Source organism: Pseudophryne corroboree, chromosome 6 (assembly GCF_028390025.1).
Source record: "Pseudophryne corroboree isolate aPseCor3 chromosome 6, aPseCor3.hap2, whole genome shotgun sequence".
Classification (NCBI taxonomy): Eukaryota; Metazoa; Chordata; class Amphibia; order Anura; family Myobatrachidae; genus Pseudophryne; species Pseudophryne corroboree.
Genome location: NC_086449.1, coordinates 571,418,033 through 571,442,240, shown reverse-complemented (window position 1 = coordinate 571,442,240; position 24,208 = coordinate 571,418,033). Strand labels below are relative to the sequence as shown.

General features: G+C 45.8%; 1 protein-coding gene and 1 long non-coding RNA gene across 3 annotated transcripts in view; one reads left to right on the top strand and one right to left on the bottom strand.

Annotated features, from left to right (window-relative positions):
* Positions 1-24,208, top strand: part of ANO4 (anoctamin 4) — a 416,268-nt gene that overhangs the window by 343,251 nt on the left and 48,809 nt on the right. For both annotated transcript variants that reach the window (XM_063927829.1, XM_063927830.1), the window contains one exon: positions 11,987-12,134. In XM_063927829.1, the coding sequence (XP_063783899.1) occupies positions 11,987-12,134 (148 nt within the window). The remainder of the gene's footprint in view (positions 1-11,986; positions 12,135-24,208) is intronic.
* LOC134932954 (uncharacterized) overlaps positions 1-24,208 on the bottom strand; it is a 115,217-nt gene that overhangs the window by 76,608 nt on the left and 14,401 nt on the right. The gene's annotated exons all lie outside the window — the stretch shown is intronic.

Genomic DNA, 24,208 nt, shown 5'->3' with positions numbered 1-24,208 from the left:
GGGTGTGTCCAGGAGGGTGAACTGGGAAAAATAGGGTGGGCGGTCTGAGGGGCTGATTAGAGAGCTATGAGGACTTTTTTTTTTTTTTATAAATAGGAGAGCCTTAAGGGAACATTTGAAGATGTGGATACTGGTAGAGAGTCTGAATGAAGCATTGTGCATTGGGGTGCCATGGAAAAAATCTTGTATGCGAGAATGAAGTGACCAAAGCGGATATGAAACTGCGATCAGTAGAGAATCTGAGATTACACACAACAGAAGGGAGTTTGGAGAAGTAGGAGGGAGAAGAGTGATTGAGAGCTTTATATGTGCTGGTAAGTAGTTTAAACTGTGTTCTGTTTTAGATTAGTGAGCCAGTGAAGCATTTGTCAGAGGGTTGAGGCTGGTACACAGCAACAGGAGAGGTAAATGAGACAGACACTAGCATGAAGGATAGAATGAACTGGGGAGAGGCAGCAGAGAGGGTTGCAATAATTTAAGTGGGAAATAATGGCATGGATGAGAGTTTGTGGCACCCATAGTGAGTAAGGATCTTATTCTAGATATACTGTGACATTGGAAGAGGCAAGATTGTGAAATAATCTGTATGTGGGAGCAAAGGAGAGAGAGGAGTCAAGGATGACACCCAGGCAACAGACTTGGGGGACAGAGGAAAGGATGTTGCTATCAACAGATAGACATAGCAAGAGGGGGAAGGTGAACCAGAAAGTGAGGAATACACATAGTTTGGTTTTGGAGATACTGAGTTTGAGAAAGCACTGGAACATTTAGAGGAGACAGCAGAAAAACAGTTATAGCTACGAGAGAGGATGGAGAGAAAAAGTTCAGGGGAAGCGAGGTAAATATGTGTGTCATCACAACAGAGGTATTAATGGTTACCAAAGGAGCTGAGGAAATTATGGTTTAAAGGCAGTAGAGAAGTTGGCCAAGAGCAAACTATTGCTGAACACCAACAAGTAGAGGGAGAGGGGTGTAGTTGGAGACAGGGGAAGTGACAGAGAATGAACAGTTAGTAAGATAGGAGGTCAGCTGTGTGAAGTCATGGCGAGCAAAAGAGTTTAGGGTTTGAAGGAAAAAGTGCAGTTATCAAAGGCAGGATGAGTGTAGACCAAAGACCTCTGCATTTAGCATTAAGAAGATCATAGGTGACTTTAGTATGGAAAGTTTTTGTGGAGTAAAGAGAGTAAAAACAGTTTGAAGAGGGAATAGGAGGAGTAAAAGCAGTGTTGCAGTGATCGACAAGACTTTTGGAGTCAAAAGAAGAAATATAGGGATGACAGAGTGCTGGTCAAGAGGATTGTTTGATGAAGGGTTCAATGAGGCAATCTTAAAGGAGGAGGAGACAGTACTGGATGAGGGGAACGTCATTCCCAATATTGAGGACGAAGGAGGACAGGGTAGAAAGGCAGTTAAAGACGGGTAGGAGGTGTGGTAGGAGGAGTCGAGTCTGAAAGGAGGAGATGTATTGTAGATAACAACAATAATGGTTGTTCAGTTAGTGGCTATGTTGAGGGAGCAGAAAGAGAAGAGGTGAAAAAAGGACGGTGTCCAAGGTAACAAAGTGGTGGTGGAGTTGTAAAGACTGGGAGGTAATGATAGACTTGAAAAAAATTATTTGGAGATAGAAAGGGTAAAGCCACAGGAAGAGAATATACATTTGAAGTGAAGTCATTGAGAGAGCTTATGGGGTATATTCAATTAGGGTCGGATCCATTCCGACATGCATTTGTCGGAATGGATCCGACAACCCCTATTCAATCTCATCTCAATTCGACTTTTAAAAAGCAGGTGGAGCTGGGAGGGGATGGAGAGCGAGCGAGAGAGAGACTGTAGTGAGGGTATGAAAGTGAGGGCAGGGTAAGGAGGCAGAGAAACAATGATGTATAGCAGTGGAAAGTGGAGAATAAGCAGGAGACAGACTCCCAAGAATAGCAGGGGTGGACAACAAAGTGATATGGAGGAGAGTGGATGAGCCAGGTGCCATGGTAAGGGAGGCAGAGGAGAGAATGGAGGAGGGTGTGGATGGGAGGTAGTCAATTTACTGGCTGTCGGGATCCCAGCGGTCAGGATACCAACGCCTGAATCCCGACACCCGGTGAAATTCCGACGGTCGCCACTGGACCCAAACCGTGGCGAGCGCACCGCTCGCCGCCAGAATCCCGGCTGTCGGGATCCTGGCGTTGATCTCCTTACCTCTGGGATCCCGACAGCTGGGATATCATACTGACCCCGTGTGGACAGTTGAAAGGGAATTTAGTGTTAAGAGAAAAACCATTCTAAAACCATGCATGGATATCATAATAGATCAAACAATGGCTATAGTGCAGTCAGGGTAGGCAGGAGAAGCAGAGCCTCATCTGTCAAACTCCAGTACATGCCAGAGCTTTCACCATGAAAATGATTAAAGTAATGCAAAGATATTTTTAACTTATAAATGTTATTTTTGTATTATTCATATAATCTTTGTTTTATTGTAATCATTTTTATAGTCAAAACTGACCACCATGTGATGTACAGTTTGTGTATACAACTCTGGCTCTGATACTAGCCAGTTCCTCCCTAGCCATTGACCTCACCGCACATCCAGGGCTGGTGTAAGGTGTCCGGTTTTAGATTTTGTCTGTCCCCGGAGGGGGCACTAGTGGGTCAGTGTTGGAATGACGTATGAGACGTGGAGGTTGCATAAAGAGTCCTGCGCACATGTGCTGATGTTTATTAAACATAAAAGTCAGAGAAATGATATAGCAGTGATGATAACTTAGAACCGGCAGTAACAGATGAAATAAGCAGTAACTGAATCCAAGGTAATAATCAAAAGTCTCTGGCAACACAAATATAGAAGATAACTTGATGACTGAATGCAAATGGTTTCAAGCAAAACAAAGTCTCTGGTAACATAAACGTAGAATAATTTGGTAACTGGATGCAAATGGTTTAAAGCAAAATAAAGTCTCTGATAACACAAATGAGGAATGAAGATAACCTGATAACTGAATGCAAACGGGTTTGAAAAATATAAGGTCACTGGTAACTGTGATTGATGCAAACAGAACTTCGGTATTTGTAAGAAGCACACAGTCTCTGTAACATAAAAGTTCTTTTAGCCAAGCAAGGCCCAGGCAGGAGACAGTCCTAACTCAGCATGTTTGTTAAGTGCTGGATGCAATACACAGAATGGAATGCTGGTAACAAGGTGCATAGATTAGGCAATGAATAACACCTGAGGAGAGTCTCTTACTGCTGATGAACTGTGGCTGGAGTCTGGAGCAAGCAGGAGAAATGCAGAATGATGTATGGAATGAAATGATGAGAGGAACCACTGCATACCCTCCAACATGACCCGCCCCACTAGGTACAAAATGCTCTGTTTCTGGACTTCCCTCTTAATTTATTATTGCAATCACCTGTGAAGAAACAGCTTTCTTATCATTTAACTAGTTCAACACAGGTGATGGAAATCATAAATTAAGAGGGAAGTCCAGGAACAGAGCATTTTGTACCTAGTGGGGCGGGTCATGTTGGAGGGTCTGCCACTGGAGACAGGAACACGGGAAACCAGGAGAACTAAACATACCATATATGACTCATTGTCCAAGGCGATGAGAATGAGCCAGGAACTGGAGTTTATACCCCTTGCTCTGTGATGATTGGATGAATCTCTGTGAGAACACACCCTCCAGGATTGGGTGCCCAGATCAGCTGAGAGTTAACTGGAGCTGGTGATTAACCAAGAGAATAATTCTGTAGACAGTTAATGCAATGCACTGCTGGTTGCTGGCTGGGATCAGTAGTGCACCGGGAGTTAATGCTGTTTAACTAGAATCACTGTGTACTCCAGGCTGCTGGCTGAAACCAGTGGTTACCAAAAGATAGAACTGGTTAGGTGGAGCACAGTGAGCTGCAGGAGACTGAAGAGTGGAACTACAGGTCCCAGCAGTTCCACAGGTCCAATTCACAGGAATACTCTGAAAACAGAGGACTGAAGCCAGGAGACGCCTGTTCACTGGAAGTGATGCGATGGAGAATGCGGATTCCTGACATAAGGTTTCTACACACCCTAGGCAAAGCTACACAATACCACCCCTGCTCCCCACAATACCCCAATGCGCAGCCACTCACATACATAATTTACTTATTTAAATATTATTATATTCATTTTATTAACATAAATTATATAAACAATAACACTGTAACAATAATAACAATAACATTAACACTGTCCACAAGACTACCATATAATACTAAGAGCATTTAAGTGACCACCATACAGTAATGAGAGCATTTTAGTGACTGCCACAAAGCACTAAGAGCATTTTAGTGACCACCTGACATTACAGAGACCATTTCAGTGGCCCCCAGACAATACGGAGAGCATTTTAGTGACCCACAGACAATACGGAGAGCATTTTAGTTACTGCCAGAGAAAACAGAGCATTTAAGTGGACACCAGAAAATACTAGGAGCATTACTGTGATTGCCATACAATATTCACAGCATTTTAATACTAAGAGCATTTTTGTGACCGCCAGGCAGTTCAGCGAGCACTTTTGTGACCGCCATGCATATCATCATTAATAATCTTCCTCAAACATCATTAATTTCTTTAGCAAAAACCACATTCAACAAAATTAGCTACTTAATAATCATTAGCCCTTTCATACCCACCGTACCCCTACATTATTAATTACATTTATATTCATTCACTCATTCCACTCAATCTAATCTACATAACCAATTCTTAACCCCAATGAAAACTTTGGGTGGAATTCAAATGTTTGAAAAGTCGGTTGGGTGTCAGACTCCCAACTGACTTTTCAAACATTTGAATCTCCCCCATTAAGTCAACATACAGCATTTTTCCTTTGAACGTATAATAAACCCACATAGCTTACCCCCTTATACTAATTAACTTTTGCTGAACTATATTCACTACCACCTTCCCCCACATTCTCCCCAACTCCACTTATACATATCTGGTGATGATCTTCACTGTGGTGTCACCACTGTGGCCCTGTCTGTGCTGTTGCCATATGCAGTCACACAGGATTAAGGACGAAGTGGAACCACTGGGGAGGAGCTGTTGGGGAGCCTCTGCCCAATGCAGTGATTAATAACCCCTGTAATGTATAGGAGGTGGTGCATGCAAGCTGCCGGCACCCCCTAGACTCCACCATTACAACATACCTGGCAGTTGGTGGCAAGTAGAAATCTAAGCAGGGATGCAGGGAGTTTAATCCAGCCAGTGCTGATCCTCCCATCTCATCATGCCGTCCTATGCAGCAGCCAGTTACCCTGTGCAGCAAGCAAGGAAAGTGAGGAGAGAGCAAGGTCTGAGCAGCACTGACTGCACCACAGCACCTGACATGTAAGTCAGGTGACTGCCAGTACTGTGTGGCTAGCCCCGGACCAGAGAGAGCAGAGCTACTGAGGCACAGTGCGGGGATAGCAGCAGCTGTGGTTGGTAATGCCTGCAGCCACTGCCAACATCATGTACAGCAGTTGAAGGATTCTCATTCAAAAATATCATTAATTTTTGGGTAGGAGAACTCAGTGGTGCCCCCAGGAGCTGGTGCCTAAAGCTGCCTATTGGTAGCGCCGGCCCTGTGCACATCACTGCATCAGAGGTGTACACACAACACTCAGCAATAATTAACGCAGCAGTGGAGGCAGGGGTGTTTTAAAAGAGGAGGGGACCCGCGTGCAGCCTCCATCGTGGACCCCCTCCTCTCAGGCAGCTAGTAGACTCTGGCTTAAAGCCAGAGCTTACTGCGCATGCGCAGGTCTCTGGGAACGTGGTGCTTGCGCCTTGTTCCTGGGGACACCTTCAGTGCGCATGTGCAAATCACTCAGAAATGTCCGTGACGGACATTTTCCAAGTGATTTGTGCCTGCACTGCAGAGCCACCGCCGCAGGGCTCCAGAGGGGTAAGTATGCAGTGTGGGTCTGACCTGGGCCTAGGGGCCCATGTGCACCGCACACACTGCACCATTACAGAAACGCCTATGAGTGTAGGTACAATAAATGGGAGGTATGAAAAGCATTGCTTGCTAGTTATACTCGTAAATTCATTCCCATGGGCAGTAAACGAAGGAGTAATAATTCCAAACCAATGTGGCATAACAAAAAGATTAAGGAACTAATGGCCAAAAAGAGGCGAGCATTCAAAAAGTATAAATCAGTCGGAAAGGCGGAGTCATTCCAGTACTATAAGGATTGCAACAAAATCTGCAAAAAAAGCAAACAGAGCGAGTTTTTTAAATACAGTACATTAATAGCAAAAGAAAAAAAAAGGAGAGTATAGGCCCTTTAAAAGACGATAATGACATAGCCAAAAATGAAACAAGTTTTTCTCTTCTGTATTCAGAAAAGAGGACCGGATGGAGGGATTAACGTATAACCTAAGCAATGATAATGTCCCACAACTAAATACTTGATTAAGTGAAGAAGTAGTCTGTGACCGATTAAAAAAAATTAAGATTACTAAGTCACCTGGTCCCGACGGAATTCACCCAAGGGTTCTCATGGAGCTACACTCCGAGCTAGCAAGACCCCTATATTTGATTTTCAATGACTCATTAACATCAGGCATGGTTCCCAACGACTGGCATATAGCGGAAGTAGTGCCAATATAAATCTGATCCAGGTAATCATAGACCAGTAAGTCTTACATCTATAGTGGGTAAAGTCCTGGAAGGTATTTTAAGGGATATTGGGGGTCATTCTGACCCGATCGCACGCTGCACTTCTTCGCAGCCGTGCGATCGGGTTGGAACTGCGCATGCGCAGGCGCATCGTTGCCCGACGACGGCCGTCACCAGGCAGCGACGCTGGTACCGAAGAAAGCGGTCGCAGTGGCGACCGCAAGAAGATTGACAGGAGGAAGGCGGATCTGGGCGGCAACTCACCGTTTTCGGGGAGTGGTGAGTCCAACGCAGGTGTGTCTAGGCATTTGGAGGGCGGATGTCTGACGTCAATTCCGGGACCTGCATCGCTGGATCGATTGCGCAGGGTAAGTAACTCTTACCCTGGTCTTCTTTAACAGGAAACTTTTTTTACATAGCAGGGCTGCACAAGCGTTCGCAGCCCTGCTATGCAAAAATACACTCCCCCATAGGTGGCATCTAGTTGTTTGCTTGGGCAGCAAAAAGTTGCTACGTGCGAACAACTCGGAATGACCCCCATAATACAGGAGTTCCTTGAAGCCAAAAAGGTTATTAATAGGAACCAACATGGATTTGTGAAGGATATATCATGTCAGACTAACTTAATAGGCTTTTATGAAACAGTTAGTGCGAACCTAGATCAGGGAAATGAGGTGGATGTAATCTTTTTAGACTTTGCTATAGCTTTCGATACGGTACCTCATACGAGACTCATCTATAAATTGCGAGAACTGGGGCTAGGAAGCACAATTTGCACTTGGGTTAGAAATTGGTTGGATAATGGGGAGCAGCAAGTGGTGGTAAATGGAACTTTTTCGAAATGGACTGAAGTACTAAGTGGGGTGCCACAAGGGTTTGTACTTGGCCCACAATTGTTTAGCATTTTCATAAATGATCTAGAAGTAGGTCTAGAGAGCATGGTGTCTATTTCTGCAGATGATACCAAACTGTGTAAGGTTATAAACCCTGAGGGGGATGCGGAGTCTCTTCAGAACGACTTATTTAAACTGGAAGCATGGGCAGCAAAATGGAGAATGAGGTTCAATATAGGTTCAATATATAAGGTAATGCACTTCGGTAGCAAGAACAATAATACTGCCTACATACTAAATGGGGAAAAACTAGGGGATTCTGTATTGGAAAAAGATTTAGATGCTCACACAGATAGCAAACTTAGCAGTAGTACCCAAACTTTTAATGCAGCAGATAAGGCAAGAAAGGTATTAGCATGCATAAAGCGGGGAATTGGTGCAAGGGATGAGAATGTTATACTCCCACGATATAAATCTTTAGTGAGGCCACATCTTGAATACTGTGCACAATTATGGGCACCATACTACAAAAAAAAAAAAGATATCCTTGAACTAGAAAGTTCAGAGATGGGTGGCCAAATTGATTAAGGCAGGCATTCCCAAACACGGTCCTCAAGGCACACCAACAGTGCAGGTTTTAGTGGTATCCAGGCTGCAGCACAGATGGTTAAATCAAAATAACTGAGATACTAATTACGTCACCTGTGCTGAAGCCTGGATATCACTAAAACCTGCACTGTTTGTGTGCCTTGAGGACTGTGGTTGGGAATGCCTGGATTAAGGTGATGGAGACGCTCGAATATGAGGAAAGGCTTGCTAGGCTAGGCATGTTTACACTGGAAAAAGGGAGATTAAGAGGGGACATGATTAACATTTACAAATATATAAAGGGACAACACACAGAGCTAGCGTGGATATTGTTTTTGGTAAAAAAAAAAAAAACACAAAGGACACGTGGACACCCGCTTAGGTTAGCAGAGAGGAGATTTCGCACACAGAGACGGAAAGCTTTCTTCACAGTAAGGACAATACGTATATGGAATTCACTGCCTGAGAGACTAGTAATGGCAGACACGGTTATTGCTTTTAAGAATGGGCTAGATAAATTCCTTTCGAATGAGGATATACAGTTATGCAGAGTAAATCATGCACAATAGTAAAAAAAAAATAGACATAGGGGTATATGCAATAGCGGGCGAATTTCAAAAAAAGGCGAATTCCGGAACGTTTTCGCCTCAAAAAATCAATTCGCCTATGCAGTGCAGTACTTTTTCGCAAAAAAACGGACCGTCAAAATTCGCCTTTTCTCAATTCGCCTTTTTCCGCATTCGCCTTTTCTGCAATGGTACAGATGCTGCAATTCGCCTCCAGCATATTCAATTCAAGTTTGGAAATTCGCCTGCAGTGCTTTTAGACAGCAAATTCGCGATTTTCAATCCGCCACACTTTGGAGGGTGAAAACAAATAAAAAAATTTTAAACATGTTTTTTTTTGTGTTTTTTTTTTTTTGGAATAGCAGATCTATTTATATTAGAAGGGATTAGGTACTTTTTTTTGGGGGGGGGGAGGCACAAATATTATTTATATATTTTTTAAAATAATTTTTTTTATTTTTTTTTTATTGCTGGAACGGTAAAATCAGGAAAAAAAATGGCGTGGGGTCCCCCCTCCAAAGCATAACCAGCCTCGGGCTCATTGAGCTGGTCCTGGTTCTAAAAATGCGGGGGGAAAATTGACAGGGGATCCCCCGTATTTTTAAAACCAGCACCGGGCTCTGCGCCTGATGCTGGTGCCAAAAATACGGGGGACAAAACGAGTAGGGGTCCCCCGTATTTTTAACACCAGCATCGGGCTCCACTAGCTGGACAGATAATGCCACAGCCGGGGGTCACTTTTATGCCGTGCCCTGCGGCCGTGGCATTAAATATCCAACTAGTCACCCCTGGCCGGGGTACCCTGGGGGAGTGGGGACCCCTTCAATCAAGGGGTCCCCCCCCCCAGCCACCCAAGGGCCAGGGGTGAAGCCCGAGGCTGTCCCCCCCCATCCAATGGGCTGCGGATGGGGGGGCTGATAGCCTTTGTGATAAAAAAAAGATATTGTTTTTTCCATTAGTACTACAAGTCCCAGCAAGCCTCCCCCGCAAGCTGGTACTTGGAGAACCACAAGTACCAGCATGCGGGAGAAGAACGGGCCCGCTGGTACCTGTAGTACTACTGGAAAAAAAATACCCAAATAAAAACAGGACACACACACCGTCGACAGTAAAACTTTATTTCATACACCGACACACACATACTTACCTGTGTTGACACGCCGACTGCAACGATCACCGACGATCCGAGGGTACCTGTCAAAAAATTATACTCACCTTCCAGCGTCCAGAGGTCCAGGTCCAGAGGTAAATCCACGTACTTTGTAAAAAAAAAAAAACGATCACCGAGCCATACCGGACTAGAAAGGGGTCCAATGTTTTCACATTACACTCCTTTCTCCCGAATGCCGGGACATCACGTGACTCCTGTCACTGATGTCCCTTCAGCCAATCAGGAAGCGCTACTGCCGTGGCGCTCACCTGATTGGTTGGACGCCGTCTGTACTCTGACAGCGCCTCGCAAAGCCGCTCCATTACTTTCAATGGTGGGAACTTAGCGGCTAGCGGTGAGGTCACCCGCCGGTCAGCGGCTGACCGGCGGGTGACCTCACCGCTAGCCGCTAAGTTCCCACCATTGAATATAATGGAGGGAGCTGTGCGATGCGCTGTCACAGCGATCAGCCAATCAGGTGAGCGCAACGAAGTTGCGCTTCCTGATTGGCTTGGAGACCTGTCAGTGACAGCTGTCACTGACAGGTCTTATTCGTGGAAAGGTGTCCCATGTGTCAGCATGGGACCCCTTTCAGTCCGTTTTTGGTGCGGGTAAATGCGTTTTATTTTTTTGCCAAGTACGTGGATTTATCTCTGGACCCTGGTTAAGGTGAGTATATTGAACTTTGCTTTTCAGGTATCCGTGGATTCTACAGGGAGAAGAGGACCGATGTCGGCGTGTGAACATAGGTAAGTATGTGTGTGTCGGTAGTGTGTAATAAAGTTTTACTGTCGACGGTGTGTGTGTCCTGTTTTTATTTGGGTATTTTTTTTCCAGTAGTACTACAGGTACCAGCGGGCCCGTTCTTCTCCCGCATGCTGGTACTTGTGGTTCTCCAAGTACCAGCTTGCGGGGGAGGCTTGCTGGGACTTGTAGTACTAATGGAAAAAACAATATCTTTTTTTTATCACAAAGGCTATCAGCCCCCCCATCCGCAGCCCATTGGATGGGGGGGGACAGCCTCGGGCTTCACCCCTGGCCCTTGGGTGGCTGGGGGGGGGGGGACCCCTTGATTGAAGGGGTCCCCACTCCCCCAGGGTACCCCGGCAAGGGGTGACTAGTTGGATATTTAATGCCACGGCCGCAGGGCACGGCATAAAAGTGACCCCCGGCTGTGGCATTATCTGTCCAGCTAGTGGAGCCCGGTGCTGGTTTTAAAAATACGGGGGATCCCTGGCCGATTTTTCCCCTGCATTTTTAGAACCAGGACCAGCTCGATGAGCCCGAGGCTGGTTATGCTTTGGAGGGGGGACCCCACGCCATTTTTTTTTCGGGTTTTTTCCCGTTTTTTAAAATCGCGGCAAAATCCGCCAAATCGGCCGATTTTCGCCCGCGACTCTGGCGAATCCGTTTTTCATTGCATATGGTGAATTCCGGAAGCCACCTTCCGGAATTCACCTGGCGAATTTGGTCGAATTGAAAAAACGGCGATAATTGCCGCGAATTCGCCCGCTATTGCATATACCCCATAATGGCTAAACATTCACCACAGTTAAAAGTTAGTGGGTAATTCTGAGTTGATCGCAGCAGGAACCTTTTTAGCAGTTGGGTAAAACCATGTGCACTGCAGGGGAGGCAGATATAACATGTGCAGAAAGAATTAGATGTGGGTGGGTTATTTTGTTTCTGTGCAGGGTAAATACTGGCTGCTTTAGTTTTACACTGCAATTTAGATTGCAGATTGAACACACCCCACCTAAATCTAACTCTCTCTGCACATGTTAAATCTGCCTCCCCTGCAGTGCACATGGTTTTGCCCAACTGCTAACAAAATTCCTGCTGCGATCAACTTGGAATAACCCCCTTAGTCTTAAAAATTTTATTAAAAATATTACAGTGTAGGAGATCACTAACAGGTTGAACTCGATGGATTTTTTCAACCTCAGAAATTATGTTACTATGTTACAATAGCAGTACTAGAATTGCTGCATGTTCTGTGTTGGACAAAGGGTGCAGGAGAGTAAAATGTTATTTGACAATAAAATGTTACATGAAAACAAGAATGCATTAAGATACAGAAACGAAATGGCAATATGAGTCAACAGAAAAAAACAACAAAATGTTAGTTAATAGATTGTAAAATGACTAATGTTTCTGTTTAATGAACTATTAAATACCACCTGGACTAACAGATTATTACTTTAACAGGTATTTGGTACGGGATTCTAGAAGGCATTGGGATTCTGTCAGTTATCACCAATGCGTTTGTCATAGCCATTACCTCGGACTTCATTCCTCGACTAGTTTATGCCTATAAATATGGACCTTGTGCAGGGCAAGGACAAGCTGGAGAAAAGTACAGTAATATATTATGTTTTGCTATTTTTCTGTATATTTCTGTGTATTCATTTACTGCAGCATCATACAGCTAAATGTCATGCACTCAGAAATGTTATCAATTGGCTTTATTACTGTATTATGAAAATAGGGTGATATCGATCAAGCAGTGTAAAGAGTGGACTAGTGGAGAAGTAGCCCACAGCAACCAATGAGCTTCCACCTATCAGATTATAGAATGTATTTGATAAATTCTAACTCAAAGCTGATTGGTTGCTATGGCCAACTTCTCAACGTCTCCGCTCTGTACACTGCTTGATACATATCTCGTTACTAGACTGTGTGCGGAGCATCAGCAGTGATTTTTGAAGAATGCATCTCTGAATAGGAACCAATCTGTGGACTCTAGCGATTAATGTCTTCCCTAGACAACAAGAACCACAGCCGCAGCTTACCAATCAATATTAGTCCCTTCTGCCCTCCTTAGAAGGACTCTAGGGGGTATATTTACTAAATGTTATACTTATGCTCAGCAGGAGTTTGTGGATTTGACAATGGAGTCAGAAGCCAAGAGCAACAGCCATATACTAAATTACCTTTTTTTTGGTAGAAGGGGAACAAATTAGAACAATATAGTAACAATTACTATTAGCTGCTTTATTAGCACATACTGGTATCTTACACAACAACCATCCCTCTGGCATTTGTCCCACAAGATTTGTATTTTTTTTATACATTTTTTATTTTATTTTGAAAGGAACAATTACGTTACAGGAATAAACACTGTTACAATGAAATAAACAAGATGTTACGTTCACATCAAGTGACAGAAAATAAAAAATAAAAGACATCAATTGAATCATGTAGCCTGTCATGCTTCCTTTCAGTTCAATTAAGCACAGTCTTATATTAAATAGGAACAAAGAAACATCAGAAAAAATGTGGCTAGGAAACGGTAAGATAATATTGTCCAGTCGTAACAGGAGGAGTAAAAGGCAAGACAAGGGAATACACAAAGGGGAGAAGGTCAGTGTGTAGGGGGAGAAAGCAAGAATTAACCATCAAGTAGCAAAATGAATAGAGGTCTATGTGGTTGACAAGAGAAACGGACTACAGAACAAGTCTAAGGTGTATACTACCCTACCTTTGGTCTGGGGGGACAAGTGCAAGATATGTTAGAGAGGATTTAAATTCCATCCATCTAAACCAGGGGTGGGGAACCTTTTTTCTACCGAGGGCCATTTGGATATTTATAAAATCCTTCGTGGGCCCATACAAAATTTCTCAATTTAAAAAAATTACTCTGCCCCCCAGTAGGTCTGCCCCTTAGAGGTACTGTGTGTGCGCGCCAGAGGCGCGCGCGCCAAAAAAAATGGGTGTGGCCAGTTAAAATGGGACGTGATACACATATGCCCCCAATAGTGCAGTGCCAGATCCACAATTGCCCCCACAGTACCAGGTATACAAATGCCCCCACAGTGCCAGGTATACAGATGCACCCACAGTGCCAGGCATACAAATGCCCCTCACAGTGCCAGGTATACAGATGTCCCCACAGTACCAGGTATACAAATGCCCCTCACAGTACCAGGTATACAGATGCCCCCACAGTGCCAGGTATACAGTTGCCCCCACAGTGCCAGGTATACAAATGCCCCCATAGTGCCAGGTATACAAATGCCCCTCACAGTACCAGGTATACAGATGTCCCCACAGTGCCAGGTATACAAATGCCCCTCACAGTGCCAGGTATACAGATGCCCCCACAGTGCCAGGTATACAGATGCCCCCACAGTGCCAGGTATACAAATGCCCCTCGCAGTGCCAGGTATACAGATGCCCCTCACAGTGCCAGGTATACAGATGCCCCTCACAGTGCCAAGTATACAAATGCCCCCACAGTGCCAGGTATACAAATGCCCCTCACAGTGCCAGGTATACAGATGCCCCTCACAGTGCCAGGTATACAGATGCCCCCCACAGTGCCAGGTATACAGATGCCCCCCACAGTGCCAGGTATACAGATGTCCCCACAGTGCCAGGTATACAGATGCCCCTCACAGTGCCAAGTATACAAATGCCCATCACAGTGCCAGGTATACAGATGCCCCTCACAGTGCCAGGTATACAGATGCCCCCCACAGTGCCAGGTATACAGATGCCCCCCACAGTGCCAGGTATACAGATGTCCCCACAGTGCCAGGTATACAGATGCCCCTCACAGTGCCAGGTATACAGATGTCCCCACAGTTCCAGGTATACAGATGCCCCCACAGTGCCAGGTATACAGATGCCCCTCACAGTGCCAGGTATACCGATGTCCCCACAGTGCCAGGTATACAGATGTCCCCACAGTGCCAGGTATACAGATGCCCCCCACAGTGCCAGGTATTCAGATGCCCCCCCCCCCCCCCCCCCCCCACACGTGCTGCTTACCGCTCCTTTCGGCGGGGACACGGAGCAGAGCGCGGCTATGTTGGGCGGCGGCGTGTAGGACTTGAAACCAGCCGCCGGTTCGAGAGCCAATCAGAGCTCGCGGACCGGCAGCCGCGGCTCCTGATTGGCTGCCGGTCCGCGAGCTCTGATTGGCTCACGAACCGGCGGCTGGTTTCAAGTCCTACACGCCGCCGCTCCCACCTGACAGCCGCTCTCTCCTCCTGTTCTGACAGCTGAGACACGCTGCCGCCGGACTGGGCGGCGGCGTGTCTCACTGAGAAGCGGGTGGGCCGGAGCAAATGGCTTCGCGGGCCGGAGGTTCCCCACCCCTGATCTAAACCATGTGGCAACATAGTCCAAAATTTTCTCTAATGCTGTGTAGAGTATGTCATCCATGTACATATAAAAATCCATTCTTTGGCACCATTCACAGATTGTAGGTGGTGCCACAGATCTCCAGTGTACTGGTACAATGGCCCTAGCTGTATTATATAAGTGCTTGAGAAGTGATTTTCTCATACGTCCTAGAGGATGCTGGGGACTCCAAAAGACCATGGGGTATAGACGGGATCCACAGGAGACAGGGGCACTTTAAGACTTTGGGTGTGAACTGGCTCCTCCCACTATGCCCCTCCTCCAGACTCCAGTTAGATTCTGTGCCCAGAGAGACTGGTCACACACCGAGGAGCTCTACTGAGTTTCTCGGAAAAGACTTTGTTAGGTTTATTATTTTCAGGGCGCATTGCTGGCAACAGGCTCCCTGCATCGTGGGACTGAGGGGAGAGAAGCAGACCTACTTCTGTGAGTTTCAAGGCTCTGCTTCTTAGGCTACTGGACACCATTAGCTCCAGAGGGTCTGATTACTTGGTACGCCTAGCTGCTCGTTCCCGGAGCCGTGCCGTCACCCCCCTCACAGAGCCAGAAGAAAGAAGCCGGGTGAGTAATAGAAGAACAGAAGACTTCAGTGACGGCAGAAGACTTCAGTGTCTCTGAGCTACCGCGCAGCGGTCATGCTGCGCACCATTGCTCCCACATACAAGCGGCACTACAAGGGTTTTGGGGGATGCAGGGGGGGCGCCCTGGGCAGCAATATACCTCATATATATAGCCTGGCAAAGAGGTATACAGTGCATAGGCACTGTACACAACAGACCCCCGCCAGTATAAAAATTTTAAAAAAGTAGCGGGACTGAAGCGCGCCGATAAGGGGGCGTGGTTTACCCCTCACAACTCTATCCAGCGCCATTTTCTCCTCACAGAGACGCTGGCCCTGCCAAAACACTGATAAACCGTTCACAGTGTAAAACGAGGGGGGCACAGTTGTTTAGTGCAATATAAATGAGCGTGTGGTAAATGAGCTGGTAAACGGTTTCTGTGTTTTCCCTGTCAGATACTGGGATCTACCCCGTATAGTCAGTGTTTAGTACACGTGTGTCGGCATGTCTGGGTGTTCTGCCACAAACGGCTATGGGGATCCCTCTGTCGGCACCGCCGACTCCTAATGGTACTTGATTCATGAGATTAAGTGTCTGTAGTTGTATGCTTTTCCAAAAGAAAAAACTATATGGGAGACACAGACGTATGTGGGTGACCCTGTCGGTACCAACTAATCTGACTGGGTATAAATTAACATGATAATGTGATGCATTTAAAAAAAGCTATACCTGTATTTGTATATATATATATATATATGTATATGTATGGTACGGTTGCTTTGATCTGTGGCTCGAGCACAGATGTAATAATATTTGTGGGGGCGTTATATTAATAATATATATATTTCCCTCAGACCCCTCGGGGTCGGAAAATTTTTATTTTGCCCAGTTACTACTCCCTGTTGTCGACACGAATACTATGTCTTATGTCGACCATAATGTTTCCTGATTAGATCCACAACATCGGCATTCAGTACATGTTTCATACACATTAAGAACGTATTAATGTCACTAGGGACCCTGCTGTTCCTGACAAAAATATATTTCTCTGGCTGGGTCCACAGGATTATACACAGGATAACATTGGGATATTGTCGAGCGACAGCGAAAATGGCACCAACACGGTCACGAGCTTTCTGGCCTCCCAGGATGCATTGGGGCCTCCACTATATAGTCCCGCCCACTGACTCAGTCAGATCAGTTTTTTGCTTGGTGCGGCAGGAAGCCGCATGGTCACAGGGCTGCTGTGAGAGCAGCCTCAAGTTTTCATTACTTTATTTTTATAGACTTATTATATTTTTTTGATCGACTTCTCTTAACAGCGTCTTAAACGCATACTAGAAAGAGTCGCTCCAACAACTCCCCACCGGGTCGCAACAACGCTTACCTTCGGGTATCAGTGCTGTCTCGACGGGCGTCTGTGTCGGATGTTCTAGCAGGTCCAGCAGACGTAACCAGGCTGTGGCCGGAGCATGGGGGGACGGTGAGTCTATGGACTTCCTCTTACTAGAGGGATCAGGACACAGCTACACTGATTTGGTGGAGACTACAAACAGTGTGTTGATGTGCCGAACATCTCGAGTGTGACAACGCTACGCTCCGGGGATCATAGGCGCCAGGACTAGGTAGAGGCCGCGATCCTGGGAGTTTAAGTCAACAGGGGGATTCAGACGCTCTCATGGCCGCCCCTCCTCCGAGTTCATGGCCAGTTCCCGCGTGTGTCTCGTTTCATGAACTAAATGACCTCACTTCCGGCTCAGACGCTACCACGAGGGTACTCGGTCGCAGCTTAGACGCTGCGGTTGTTTATACTGGAGATAAACCCGCCAGACCAAGTCGCAGGCCTTAGCGTCTGCATACACGTGGAAGTCGCTCAGCGTCCGTGTCCGTTGGTGAGCGTCCGTGTCTGTTATCAGTTATCAAGAGCGGCAGTGTACACCAGTAGCGTCTGAATCCACTCAGCGTCTTACGAGCGTATTTGCTTGGATATGGAAGTGTGGTGAGTCTCCCTGTATCCCGCTCTCCGGAGGCAGGGTATACAGTAGTAAAAATTCTCCCTACTTCTTAGTATGCATTGTTAATTTTTAGTACCTATTGCATATGAGACCTGTATATTACTGTGTTTTCTGCATGTTATGTTGAAAAAAGAGCCAGTTAGAACAGAAGTACAATTTTCCTACTTATGTATAAGTTGTTATGGAGGTTGTATTCTCATATGACAATGTCTAATGCTTTAACATGTGACTGACTGCTAGTATGTGTGCTGACTTTTCTGTGTAATGTCAGTCCTGTTCTGACCCTCAAATCAGGTGCACTGTGGTCAGATTGATCTCACCTCTATATACTGACATATAGGGTGATTTTCAGTCACAAATTGTGTAGTCAATAACGGGTTAATACCATGTCTGTGAGCGGCAAAAGTGATGAGGAGAATTTATCAAGCACTCCCACAGCCCTAACATGCTTATCTTGTAAGTCAGGGGTAATTGATATGAATCAATTGGTCACTTATGAGGGTTTGTGTGCAAACTTTCGCTTTTCAGCGAAGTAAAAAACAGGAGTTGGTTCAACCACCAACAGAGCATCCTTGGAATATGTTCGCAAAGACTCTATCTTCTATAGCGGACAAGTTAACTACAGTAGCACCACCTCAAGGGTTAGGTTACACTATGAACCCATACATGCAGCTCCCTTCCTATGGTTTGGTTCCAGTAGCCCCTACAAGCAACCAAGGGGCAGGTAAGACTCAGACAGATATGTCTGGGTGGCAGACTACACAATATGATACATCGGATGATGATGATGAGACAATAGATTCAACTCCGTATGATGATCAGTCGCAGAGTTTTAGTTCAGATGATGTAGCTTAACTTATTAATGCTGTGAAGGCTGTTCTCTCGTTGGAAGAGCCAGCCAAGACAGTGTTAAAATCTAAAGCACCTGTATTTAAACAAACAAAATCAGTGAAAGCTGAATTCCCAGCGTCAGATGAGTTGACGGAAATGATGGATGAGTCTTGGGCAGCGCCCAGTAAAAAGTATAAGATTCCTAAGAGATGGGATTCTTATTACCCATTTCCTGCTGGGGACTGTTCGAAGAGAGAAGTTCCTCCAAAAGTAGATGCACATGTTCTGCGACTCGTGCATAAATCTGCTTTACCACTGTCATCTACTTCATTGAATGATGTCACAGACAGAAGGGTAGAGAGCCTGTTGAAAAATATTTTTTCTCTAGTAGGAGCAGTGGTAAGACCTGCTATGGCTTCGGCCTGGGTAGCAAAGGCAATGGGCAAATGGATAGAGGAACTAGAGAATAGCATCCCTTCTCCTACTGGGGAGCAAGAGGATCGGTTGTGCCGTTTAAGACAATCTGCCCAGTATTTGGAAGAAGCAGCAATTGACGTAGGTACAGTTGCTTCTAAAGCTTCAGCCTTGACAGTAGTCGCTCGCAGAGCAATTTGGCTACGTACCTGGAAGGCAGATGCGGAATCCAAGAAAGAATTGGAAGCATTGCCTTTTGTAGGTAATATATTATTTGGAAAACCTTTATCGGATATCCTAGAATCAGAGGCTGAGTCGAAAAAGGTCAGATTTCCGGCTACCTATAACCCTAAGTCCAAGGGTTTAAAATTTTGCTCTTTTCGTTGGCAAAGCAAAGCGAAAGCAAATGGGGAGCCTAAACAACCCCAGTTTAAATCCAGGTGTAGGAAGCAGTGGGCTAGCAAAAAGCCAGCTTCCAAACCTGAACAGAAACCCTCAGCCTGAAGAGACGGGCCTCCGCCTGGAGGATTCCAGGGTTGGGGGCCGACTCCTTAATTTTGCACACATGTGGCACAACCAACAGCAGATGCCTAGGTGCTGAAGGTAGTATCTCAGGGGTATGCGTTCCCATTCAGGAGGCAGCCTCCTCAAAGATTTTTTTGCACCAGCCTGTCTCGTATAGAGTCGAAGGCCAATGCCCTGCAAGAAGCAGTCCAAAAATTACTGCAGTCAGGTGTGATTGTCCCAGTACCTCCATCACAAAAGGGACAGGGGTTTTACTCCAATCTATTTCTAATCCAGAAACCAAATGGGTCATATCGACCAATTCTAAATCTGAAAATGTTGAACAACTACATATGGATCCCGAAGTTCCACATGGAGACGTTACGCTCCATAATGTTGGCTATGGAACCGGGAGATTACATGGTATCTCTGGATGTACGGGATGCTTACCTACATGTGCCTATAGCACTATCACATCAGTGTTACCTCAGGTTTGCCATCCTCCAGGAACATTTCCAGTTCCAAGCTCTGCCCTTCGGGCTAGCTACAGCACCCAGGGTGTTTACCAAGATCATGGTGGTTATGGCAGCTTGTCTGCGCAAGCAGGGGATAAGAATATTCCCATACCTCGACGACCTGTTAATCTTAGCACAGTTGCAAGATTTACTGTTGAGCCATCTCCAACAGACGATAGTTTGTTTACAGAGACACGGGTGGCTCATAAATTGGGAGAAGTCGTCCCTGAATCCGTCACAGCGGATGGTTCATTTGGGGGCCATATTGGATTCAGACCTACAGAGAGTTCTCTTACCAGAGAAATAGATAGCCAAGGTGCAGGTCATGGCTCAGGAAGCGTTGCAAGCCCAGACAATGTCAGTCCATGCAGTAATGCGACTGTTGGGTCTGATGATATCAACCTTTGACATGGTGGAATATGCGCAATTCCACTCCAGACCGTTGCAGCGCCTTATTTTGACCAAATGGAATGGAAATCATCAAACAATAAAGAAGCAGATGATAAAGATTCCAGTAAATGTAAAAAGGTCTCTAGCGTAGTGGCTACAGACCATTTAAACAAGGGGAGACCCTTTTGGATAAAGGAGTGGCAAGTCCTGACAACAGATGCCAGCCTGCAAGGCTGGGGGGCGGTACTCGGAAGCCTATGGTTCCAGGGAAAATGGACCGCAAGGGAAAGTCGCCTGCCGATAAATCTGTTAGAAATAAGAGCCATTTACTTGGCTCTGGTTCAGGCAAAGGACAATCTACAAGGAAGACCAGTCCAGATCCGCTCAGACAATGCGACGGCAGTAGCATACCTCAATCATCAAGGAGGAACTCACAGCAAGAGTCTGATGGAGGAGGTAACTCCCATTCTAAAATGGGCAGAACTCCATCTCCCAGCATTGTCAGCAGTATTTGTCCTGGGTGTACTAAATTGGGAAGCGGATTTTCTCAGTCGGCACACCATTCAGGAAACCGAATGGGTACTACACCCAGAAGTGTTTCAGACACTGGTGAACAGATGGGGTCTACCAGAAATAGACCTTATGGCGTCTCGTCTAAACAACAAAGTTCCGAGGTACGGATCAAGAACAAGGGACCCAGGAGCGGTCCTGGTAGACGCACTGTCAGTAGAATGGAGGTTTCAGCTGGCGTATCTGTTCCCCCCAATATCTCTGTTACCCAGAGTAGTGAGAAAGATAAAACAGGCAAAAGGAGCAATCATTCTAATAGCTCCAGCTTGGCCAAGAAGGCATTGGTTCACAGATCTGTTGAGAATGTCCGTGGAAGCACTGATACTGCTCCCTCAACGTCCAGATCTGCTAATGCAGGGTCCTTGTTGTCACAGTCATCTGGATCGCCTATCTTTGATGGCGTGGCTGTTGAAACCTCTATCCTAGAGGCTAAAGGATTTTCGAAACAAGTAATCCAAACTATGCTTAGAGCAAGAAAGCCTTCTTCGGCCCGTGTGTATCATAGAATATGGCAAGCCTATATTCATTGGTGTACTGGAAAAAATTTCAATCCGAGATCTTTTAAAGTAGCTAGGATTTTGGATTTACTTCAGGCAGGATTGGATAAAGGGTTGAAAGTTGCTTCCTTGAGGGTTCAAGTTTCAGCGTTAACTGTATGGTTTCAGCAGAAGATTGCGGATTTACAGGATGTACGTACATTTTTTCAAGGAATGGTACATATTCAACCTCCATTTGTTCCTCCTGCAGCTCCCTGGGATTTGAATCTAGTTCTTAAATTTCTCCAGGGTCCTTTGTTTGAACCACTTGAGAGAGCAGATCTTAAGTGGATAACGGTTAAAGTTCTTTTTTTACTGGCAATGGCATCAGCCAGAAGAGTGTTAGATTTAGGAGCATTATCATGTAAGTCTCCTTTCCTAAGTTTTTTTTCCAGACAGAGCAGTTCTCAGAACGAGATCTAGTTATCTTCCAAAGGTGGTATCAAAGTTTCACCTGAATGAAGAGATTGTAGTCCCAGCTTTTCAGGTATCGGGACTATCTGCGGGAGAAGCGTTGCTGGACGTAGTCCGAGCTTTAAGATTCTACATAGATCGTACTAGTGCCATCAGGAAAACAGATTCTCTCTTCATCCTCTACGGATTCCATAGGAGAGGTTGGCCTGCTAGTAAACAGACGCTGGCGAGATGGCTCCGAATGGTAATATCAGAAGTTTATTCTCATGCAGATCTCCCTATTCTGGCTAATGTCTCTGCACACTCTACACGTAAGGTAGGTCCTTCATGGGCAGCACAACAGGGTGCTTCAGCAGAACAGATATGTAAGGCAGCCACATGGTCTTCCATAAATACATTTATTAGACATTATTCCTTGGATACTTTTGCCTCTCACGACGCAGACTTCGGGCGAAAGGTCCTCCTGTGCAATCAGGAGCGTCCCCACCTCTAAAATGGCTTTGGGAATCCCAATGTTATCCTGTGGATAATCCTGTGGACCCAGCCAGAGAAATATACGTTATGGTAAGAACTTACCGTTGATAACGTGATTTCTCTTATGTCCACAGGTATCCACAGGGATCCCACCCTGACGCATCTGATTTGAGGATCTAGACAATCACTAAAACCTCTTCCTTCTTGTATGGAAGGGTGTGCATGTGTGTTCTTATCGCCTGTACAGGTCTCTACCTAATGTTCCTGCCTAACATCGCTGTGGAAAGAACTGATCTGACTGAGCCAGTGGGCGGGACTATATAGTGGAGGCCCCAATGCATCCTGGGAGGCCAGAAAGCTCGTGACCGTGTTGGTGCCATTTTTGCTGTCGCTCGACAATATCCCAATGTTATCCTGTGGATACCTGTGGACATAAGAGAAATCACGTTATCAACGGTAAGTTCTTACCATAACGTATATATATATATGAGATATGTATATATAGATATATGTGTGTATATGTGTATTTAAATGTGTATATTTATACAAAAATTTATAATGAATGCTGAAGTAAACTTTTCCTTGTCATGTGCTGGTCGATCTGTTGAATAACTCTAGGTCAGCCGTGACAAAATGGTTTCAAATCATCACGAGGAATCCGAGTGTTTATTCTTTTCTCTGCACGGGGCCCTGTCACAAAGGATCGTTTACAGGAAGCTAAGTGATATTTTAATTATATGCTTTGATTATACTTGTATTGTATGCGCAGGGGGGAGTGCTTGTATTCAGAAATGGGTGGTTACTTTGTCATCCGATATACTTACCCTGGGGAGAGATGCGATACTCCTTATGTTGGGTCTGTCACAACTGAGGGCCTGAGCTGACGGGAGGCAGCCTCAGTTGTAGGGACTGTCACAACTGAGGGCCTGAGCTGACGGGAGGCAGCCTCAGTTGTAGGGGCTGAGGTGTAATGGAACCTGGCAGGTTGTATCAGACCCCTAGACATGTAGAAGAATTGCCCGAAGGCGTGACCACGACAACCAGGAATAAAAGTCAATGATGTTTATTTATGACAACTCCGCAACACAGCAGCAGTAAAAGAAAACGTAAAAGTCAGCAAAGAATAAATACAGTTCCTGGGTACTACAGGATGGCAGGAGCCACAGGGCACTGGTAGTGTGAGACAGTTCTTATAATCTTCTAGATGGAAAGTCCTTACCAGGCCCAACTGTAGCAATGGAGATAACCCAGGATTGTACCAGCTGGTGTTCCAGGAAAAGCTGGGTTGCTGAAGATAAAACGGCTGCTGTGGATACTGGCTGGAACCAGACTGTTGTTAGCACGGAGTGGATACTGGCTGGAACCAGTTAAATAATAAACGTAATCGCCACTCTGACACTCTGCATGCAGAAGCTCAGGGACGGCGGCGGAGGCCGCGGGAGACGCCATGCCAGATGTAATAAGGCGTTACTGTGACAGCGTCTCAGAGAGACAGGAGAGGATGCAGGAATGTGAACATTAGGATAACAGATGGGATCCGGTCCTGGAGCGCTGAGCCAGCCTTAGGAGGCATCTGATGGGTAAGAAATGGCGTCCAGATACCCGGATCGTGACAGGGTCATATCTAGAACATTGCAACATACTGCCGTGCGACTACAAGGGATGGGACTCCTGGGTGCGCGGGCCACTTCCATGGCAGTCTCGGCTAGGAGGGCGTTGTGGATTTACCAAAGGGATGCAAATGCTGACTCCGAAAAGAGTGGAGTCTCTTCCCCATGAAGGTGAAGCCTGGTTTGGTGATGGCCTTGTTAATATGCTCTCGGCAGGTGCCACGGGTGAATCTACCTTCTTGTCCTATGTTCCCTCACAATGGTTGGTGACGCGTTGTTGAAGGATGCAGTCATTTCGACCAAATAGATAAGGATTCCCCTTTCTTTGCAGGTAAAGGAAGGTACAAAAGGTAAGAGGTCAGCTGCCTTTTCAGGTTCACAGGAGCAGAAATCATCCATTGTTTTCTGCCACGTCCACCGCAGGACGTTGGGTCTATCTTGCGGGGGCC